The 8,993-nt window shown below is 39.7% G+C and overlaps 1 protein-coding gene across 1 annotated transcript in view; it reads right to left on the bottom strand.

The window, feature by feature from the left end:
* Positions 1-5,944: 5,944 nt before the first annotated feature.
* LOC122795036 (ubiA prenyltransferase domain-containing protein 1-like) overlaps positions 5,945-8,993 on the bottom strand; it is a 49,586-nt gene continuing 46,537 nt past the window's right edge. The window contains exon 2 of the mRNA XM_044063617.1: positions 5,945-6,432. Coding sequence (XP_043919552.1) covers positions 5,945-6,432 — 488 coding nt within the window. The remainder of the gene's footprint in view (positions 6,433-8,993) is intronic.

Genomic DNA, 8,993 nt, shown 5'->3' with positions numbered 1-8,993 from the left:
TAATGAAGATAAAACAAAGGCAGTAGCTGTAAACCATGTACAGCACACAAATTGGATCAGTAATACCCACATTTATGGGGACATGATAAAATGAAGTTCTTAGGAGCATGGGTAAAAAAGATTCTGTTATGGAGTATGTAGGAAGAGACTAAACAAAAGATAATAAAAAACCTGAGAAACTGGAGGCTCTGTTTTATGCACATGGATAGCAAGATACAGGCAGTGAAAATGTTTTTCCTCCCTTTACTTTACGCACAGGTCAGGCATGTTTTTATCAACCAGAGGAAAAGCTGTGGATAGCAATTAAAAAAAAGTTGAAGGATTTTATCAATAGGAAGAGGGCAAGAGTCACTTGGGATAAGTTGATCCTTCCAATAGAACAAGGTAGAAGTATTTCAGAGCTACCTAGTTAAAACTTCTATACACAGCAAAGCAGAAAGCTATGATTTAAAGTGGAAAGGGATGATGATGAAACAGGAGGGAAGCTCAAGAAATAAGGAGAGAGTGGGATTTTGGAAGCAGATCCTTAAGGAGAATAACAATATTCATACAGAATATTATATTCATAAAGCAGCAGAAAGTATTCTAAGAACTATGCTAACACAACAGTTGAGAAAGGTGATTCTGCTGATAGGGATAACTGCAATTAGGGGTACAGATAATAGACAAGAGGGAATAGAATTTGCAGGAGAAAACTGGCAAAGGAACCAAGGTCTTGGGAGCAAATAACTAGTGAGGGAAAGGTAATAGAATGGGAAGAGACTAAGAATACATTTGGACTGCAAGCTAGAGATTGCCTTCCATATCAAGGATTGACATCAGAATACAAGCAAAGAGAAAGGAATCCTAAGTGAAAGACTGTCACTGGTAGAGTTTGTAGTAAAATCTAGAATAGAAGCTGTTGTTAAAGAGGTATAATTAGAAGGTCTTATAAAATATGCATGATAATTGCAGGAATCAGAGGAGGCTAGAAAGGATTGGGAAGAGAGATTGGATAAGCAATTCACAACAAAACAATGGAGGGATGTATGTATGGCTCCCAAACATGCAACAAAATCTAAAAGATTTAGGATTTTTGCTTGGAGATGTTTGCACAGGTATTTTATACACTAAGCAGAAGAATTTGTGCTCAGGTAGATTGCAAATGTTGGAGGTGTGATGAGGAAGAAAGAGGTAATTGGAAACATATGTTTTGGGAGTGTACTGAGTTGGCAGACTTTAAAAATTCCCTGCAGACTACTCTGTCAGAAATATGGAGTGAGCAAATTGGTGAAAATAAGGAAATTATTTTTTTTTGAGCTGTGATACAGAATTCAAATTGCCTAGACATAGTTAGGCCCTGCTGAGTTTAATTCTGGTGGCTGTCAAAAAAGCAATTATTGGAAAACAGAAATCGAAATCTAATCCAACCGTACTAGAAGTAATTAATATAGTAAGAGAGATTAAAAAAGGGGTTAGGAGCAGATTACATAGAAAAAAATAGGAATTGTGGAAACGATACATAGAAAATAATGTTTTGGAAAAGGAATGAGATTTAAGGGAAGTCAGGAATTACAGTATGTAATGTTCAATTGACAATGACTGCATAGAAGATTATATGTGATGTATAATGTTTGCAACTGAAAAAATGTCAATCTGATTTGTTTTCATTTACATAAATGTATGAATGCCTGTGTCAAAAGTGCTAATTCAATAAAGATGTTTCTTGTTTAAAAAAAAAAAAGAAAGAAAGAAGGAAATTTGCTAGTCCTCCTTGGATCCAGAATCAGTGAGATACACCAGGTTTTCTAGTGTCTGATTTATTAAAGAGGACTGTAGCCTAGACAGGTAAGACAGAGATATGTCAGAGAAAGGATATGTGTCAATCAATCAGTAGCACTTATACTGAATATTGAAAGACGATATGAAAAGTAGAGAAAGAACTTTTGCGGAGCCTCTCCTACTTAAGTACACTTAATCTGAGGTCGCACAACAGTGAAGAAAAAGAAAACTCCAGTGCTGGCAAAAGTTTCTTTACTCCTTTTTGTTTGATCATTCATCAGTCAATAAAAGTTTTGTGTCTGAATGACAGGTACCTGCAGAGAAGAAGACCTAAAGCCTTGAACCCCTTTTCAAGCAGTAAGTTGGAAAAGTGAAGCAGGCTTTAGGACCTATGCCAGATAAAAAAGCTCACATAGGAGACTGCCCTAAGATGGTTAGTGCGAATATCACTCAAGTCCACTCCACTGACTAACTAGTAGAGGAATCAACCATCTTAAGAGTAGAGGAGGCTGAATCTGGATATTGCAGGCTGCGTGCATGTCATCCTTGGGGACAAGTTCCATGACAGGGATGACGCATGACACATGACTCACTTTCCTTCTTGTTAAGATACTAATCAAAGCATTTCTGGGAAAAAGCAAACATACTTCAGGCTAGTCATTAATGGTCTTTACCAACCAGAAGGTCTCTTCAAAGCTTGAACCATAGAGAGGGATGTTACGTTACCTTTGTTTATATCAGAAAGAAAGGGACCTGGGTCTTTAGAGTCTGGTTGTCAGGACACTGAGAGAGACTCCTTCGCCTATGCTTACCTCTAGGAAGGACCTGCCTGGGCTCACTCAATGTGTGAGGCATCCAGTATTACAATACGTAGTGTGGCGATCCTAACCCCTGATAAGCAAATGACTGTAACTTTCTCCATACTCAGACTGGTGAGATGAACATCAGTGTTTCTCACAATGGAGCCTCCAGTGACCAGAATGTTGGATCTGGTCCTCACTAATGTGGGAGCATGCTGTACATCCCCTTGTGTAATGCCTTCTCTGGTAAGGTCAGACCACAAAATGGTTTCCTTTGAAGTAGAAATAAAACTTGGAACACCAGTTAACACTGAAATATTCAGGAACTACTCTAAGGCTAACTTCCTACTATTACCTGATAACCTGGCAAAAATGTCAAGCCCCATAAACCCTGAGAACACTGCTGCCTATGCAGAACTGTTCGCAGAAACCCTATACAAACATGGTAGTAGTTGCGCAGAGGTAGCTGTGCCAACTAAGAAGTACAGAACTAATTCAAAAAACAAGCCACGCTGGTGGAATCACAACATCATTTGGATTAATGTGGCCTCCCAGACCAAGGACAACCACAAGGAATTCCTTAGCTATGTCTGCAACCTCAAAGGCAATACACAATTGTGTACAGAGCTCATTATTAATGGAGCCACCTATACTGAACCAGAAGGTGCATTGGGGATTATGATAACATTATAATATTGAAGTAACTGCTCCTACTATCACTTGGAAACATGAGCCATAAAGCATTATACAAAATGATGACGTTTATATCACATGGGATCACCCATTACTCAGAGATTAAAAAATGCATGCGAGAAACCCAAATATAGTAGTCCATGAAAAGACTTGGTTGATCACTGAAATTGCTACACCTGGTGACTACAGTGTCTTATGTACAGAGAGACACAAAGTCATAAAATGCCAGGATTTGCAGGCAGAAATGACAGGAATGTAGAAGAAGGACACTCAGACAGTTTCAATAGTAGTAGGAGCAATGGGTCCTATAAAAAAGAATTTACAATCATACTTTGATGTGTCTTTTGGCTTTTCCCGGTTAGGGGTCGCCACAGTGGAACTCTGGTCCGCTAACGATTGGCAGTAGATTTTTACATGCCAAGTTGCCGGCCCTGATGCACAACCTTCAACGAAGGTACGCCCATTCACACGTCTTCACACAGAAGATGCTCTAGCTGAGAATCGAACAGGGCAACATCTTACTGTGAGGCGACAACACTACCGCAGCACCACCACCGCACCTACAATCATACTTAGATATATTACCAATACATGTAACTCCATATAAATTGCAGAAAGAGTCATTACTGGGCACATTGCAGATTCTGCAAAGAGCACTTCTGGCTAACATCAAAGATTGAAACAATGCTAATTTCATGAACTTTAATCATTCTTTGACTTAAGAATGGGGTCCATTCCCATCATGGTATTAGAAGCTAAAAGATTTGGGAAAATTAAAAAGGGAGAAACCAGAAAATATAGCAAACCTACTGTATGACAAATTCAGCTTCAGTTTTAACTCTCTCTCTCCCCTTCAGCCTTCCTTCAGGAAAATATCATCAAATATAACTCCCCCTACTATCACCAGGGAATAGGTTCTTAATGCTCTCTCTATGGCAAAGAACACTGCATCAATGGGCCCAGACAGTATTCCAGGATGCCTTCTAAATAGCATGAAACATGACCTAACAGGCCCTCTGGAACTGCTATTTAACTGTAAGCTTTGTGCCTTACAAATGGAGAACAGCAACAATAATCCCTCTGTACAAAGGTGGGCCATCTACAGACCCCGGAAAATACACACTCATAGGTATCACTAGTCTCCTACGCAAAGCCATGGAAAGAATTAACATGGAAATTATCAATAATGACATAGTAAACCTCCAGACAATGGACCCAACCCACTTTGTTTTGTCAAGGGCAGTTCTTGCCTACTCAAACTGGTGGACTTCTTTGAGAAAGTCACCAAAGCACTGAATGAGGGAAAAATGATTTGCACTGCCTACCTTGACCTGACAAAAGGCATTTGGCACAATAACCCACCCGAGCATTGTTGACAAACTCAGGAGGTTAGGATAAACCCTTATGTCACTTGGTGGATAGCCAGCTGGCTCACAGACAAAACCCAGGAAGTTAGAATTGAGGAACGCACCTCTACAAAGAGGCCAGTCACAAGCAGTATCCCTCAAGGACTGGTCCTGGGACTGCTCCTTTTTGGCACTTACTTCTCTGAAATTAAGGCCACTGTCAATGGCCTCTGTCTGACTAAATTTGCAAAAGATTGCAAATTAGAAGTCATAGAATCCCCCAACAAAAAATGTTCCTCAAGAAGGGCTGACACAGACATATACCTGGTGTCAGAACCATGGACTAAAACTAAATGACAAGAAATGTATAATGGTATTATTTGGGAAGTCATCCATCCCTGGTAACTATCATATTGACAACATAACCCTAAGAGGTGACCCAGTAGTCAGGGACTTGGGAGCGCACAGAGACAGCAAGCTAGCCTTTTACTATCATGTGTGTATAGCTTTGAGAAAATCATTCTATGTTGTGCAACTTATAAACAAAGGTATAGCACCTAGGTCCAAGGAAGTCATTATTCCACTGTATTCAGCATTCATCAGACCTGTCATTGATTACATTGCCCCCTATGGTATGTACCTAGCCAGGCACATCCAATAATTAGAATGTCCACAGAAGTTACTCACTTAAAGGAAGAAGGGTGTAAATAACATGTCCTATGCAAGACCTATTCCTACATTCTGTCTTCTACAGGTTGTTGAGGGGAGATCTATGCCTGCTATACAAGGCATTGTCAGACTCTGCCCTGATGGACCTCCTGCATATCCTCAAAATAAACATCACCAAAATTACCCATTCTAAAGACTTAAACCTTGCCTCTGATATAAATAGGACCTGCTGGAGAGATAAGTATGTATCCCAAAGACTACTGCTTCTCTAGAACAGGCTCCCCATCCATGTGAAGCAGAGTTCCTCTCTAACCCATTTCAACTGTAATTTGGACAATTGGATGGGAACAGGAAATTCATCACTGGTTTGGCCTCTGTGTCTCTAGTGGACACAAGGAGCCATGGTTCATCTCTCAGGCCACTACTTGTAAATGTTTCATCTCCCATGCCCCTGCTTACACTTATCAAGGGTACGAGAAAATGTCCAAGATCTGAGATGCATGGCTAGGCTTAAAAAGGCCCTTGTGGTTGTAGCCTAATAAACACTCATGAACCTATGAATATTGACATACTAACAAAGATACATGATTAAAGTTTAGTTGACAGAGAAGAGATACAGCTATTGAAGTGAACATTTCTGAATATTTTAAATAACAACTGCATAAGACAGAAGTACTATAATTTTGGCAAACTCCCAGATGGAGACAATATTAAAGCTAAAGTGAATAAAAAACCAATTAATAAATTAAGCTTGGCAGTTTCTTCAAAAATAGTGGCATAATTTTGGGTCCGTAACTGTCTCTCCAGTGAAAATGCCTTAGGCAAGGAAAGAAGTGTCAAAGCCATAATAAATGAATAACGACATGCTAAAATACAAAATATGATGTATGGTACAAATAACAAAAGGTTATATAGGATGTAAGATAAAGTCGGTCCAATCAGGATGGCGAGGGTAACAATTCCTGCCTTGTGGTCAGACTGCATATCTCTGGTGTTGTTGCTGTGCAGCATAGCCTCTGCACTTAGGACAAGAGGAACTGAATATAGACTTGGTGCAACAGACAGATGTCCCACTTGGGCAGAATAAGCAAATGTCACTAACAGAGGTCCGAACACGGTTAACATGGCAACATCACCAAGTGCAAAATATTTCAATCCAATACCTGTGAAAAGCAAAATAAATAGTTAGTGTTAGTATAATAATTCAAATAAATATTCAAACATACTTGATCTCCCCTGAAAAACACACAAAATTAATTTTATTTGTAAGTCATGGCTACAATATTTAACATAAAAGATGTCTGTAAACTAAGGCTGTTAACAGAATGGATGTTATTAAAATAAGGCACATTTGAGAGTTAAGAACTGTTCCATACTGATGTTAGAACTAACTTATTTTAGTCTGCAGGATTGTATCCAACCCATCCTCCTTTTTTATTCAATCCCTTTTTTATATTATTTTTTATCTTTTGTTAAATGTATTAGTCCCACTAGACTGTCATTCTCCTTTTAGGAAATACCTGAGATGGGATTTATTGTACTAGAGGAAATTTGGCCAGCACATCGGTGACCTTTCTGGGAGAATAGGTGCCATGGGGTATTTTACATCCACCTGAGCTACCACCACATAATGCAGATGGGGCCTCTGTTTAATGTCTCATCCAAAGGACAACACACTCAAGAGTGTAGCACCCTTCTTATACTGCTCTGTAGTATCAGCAATCGATCTACCCGGTGTGAGAAAAGAACTCACAGCTTTCCGCACAAAAGGCAAGTGCAATACCTGTTGTGCCAGTGACACAGCAAAGCTACCTTAAAACTGTTTGTTAAATGTTATACAGACTATACAGCACACTCAAACATAATACCATATGGTGGTGGGGTGTAGGGGTGTGTGTGTGTGTGTGTGTGTGTGTGTGTGTGTGTGTGTGTGTGTGTGTGTGTGTGTGTGTGTGTGTGTGTATACACCATACTGAAGGAAAGGACATATTCGCCATCCTATCAATTTCACAACAAAGTGAATCAGATTTCCCAACAACCAAATTAAACAGGTAGGAAAGCTGGAAACTTTTTTAGCAGTTGCTCAAGTTATCCAGACCCATGTTTGTCTGTGTGTGTGTGTGTGTGTGTGTGTGTGTGTGTGTGTGTGTGTGTGTGTGTGTGTGTGTGTGTGTGTGTGTGTGTGTGTGTGTGTGTGTGTGTGTGTGCATGTGCAGAGGAGTAGCTAGGCCACTGGAGCCCAGGGCAGGACCCTCATTGTAGCCCCACACCACGAACACCATCTACAGGACGATTTTATTTTTGAACAGGTGTTGGAAAAATGCCTTGACAACAACTTTTCACAAAAACATACATCAAGAGGTAGAAAAGCATTTAAAGAAACCACAGAGATATTAAAAATAAAGCAGAATTCAGCACAGTCCACCTCTCTTTGCAGATACAGTCCAAATGCCAAGAGCAACATAATAAATTATACTATTAATAGCTTGGTAAATAAAGGGTTTGATTCTTACCTTTGGGATGAGAAATTTGGCAAGGCTTAAAATGACCCACAAGGGTAGATAGCCTAGTACTAATACGAACTTATACACAACACAAACACACATACTAACACGCACACACAAACACACACACATAAACACATATACACAAGATCATTCTGATACTGCACAAAACAAATTATGATAGGTGTGTATATCCAACTCTCATGCTAGTCATCAATAAAGGAAGTGTCCAAGCTAAAATGACTTTCATTATAATTAAAACACAGATTTTATAAAAGCCCAGTAATAATCCTAAATATAGAATTCAATAACTACTTGTATATGGCATTACCCAACCACATCCTATTTTATGATACTCTTCAGCTGCTTAAACACCAACAGGAGAAGGAACATTTCCAAAGCCCTACACAAATCTGTGGCTCAGGCATACAGTGTCATACTTTGGGCAGCACAATTTGTTATTCTGTATCCAAAGCCCTACACCAATCTGTGGCTCAGGCATACAGTGTAATACTTTGGGGCAGAACAGTTTGTTATTCTGTATCCAAAGCCCTACACCAATCTGTGGCTCAGGCATACTGTGTAATACTTTGGGCAGAACAGTTTGCTACTCTGTATCCAAAGCCCTACACCAATATGTGGCTCAGGCATACAGTATAATACTTTGGGCAGAACAGTTTGTTATTCTGTATCCAAAGCCCTACACCAATATGTGGCTCAGGCATACAGTATAATACTTTGGGCAGAACAGTTTGTTATTCTGTATCCAAAGCCCTACACCGATCTGTGGCTCAGGCATACAGTGTAATACTTTGGGCAGCACAGTTTGTTATTCTGTATCCAAAGCCCTACACCGATCTGTGGCTCAGGCATTCAGTATAATACTTTTGGAAGCACAGTTTGTTATTCTGTATCCAAAGCCCTACACCGATCTGTGGCTCAGGCATTCAGTATAATACTTTGGGAAGCACAGTTTGTTATTCTGTATCCAAAGCCCTACACCAGTCTGTGGCTCAGACATACAGTATAATACTTTGGGCAGCACAGCTTGTTATTCTGTATGCAAAGCCCTACACCAATCTGTAGCTCAGGCATACAGTATAATACTTTGGGAAGCACAGTTTGTTATTCTGTATTCAAAGCCCTACACCAATCTGTGGCTCAGGCATACAGTGTAATACATTGGGCAGAACAGTTTGTTATTCTGTATCCAAAGCCCT

Source organism: Protopterus annectens, chromosome 2.part1, assembly GCF_019279795.1.
Source record: "Protopterus annectens isolate FY-2018-M chromosome 2.part1, PAN1.0, whole genome shotgun sequence".
NCBI classification, from domain to species: Eukaryota; Metazoa; Chordata; order Ceratodontiformes; family Protopteridae; genus Protopterus; species Protopterus annectens.
Note: the sequence above shows the minus strand (reverse complement) of the source record. Positions and strands in the feature narration are given on the sequence as shown.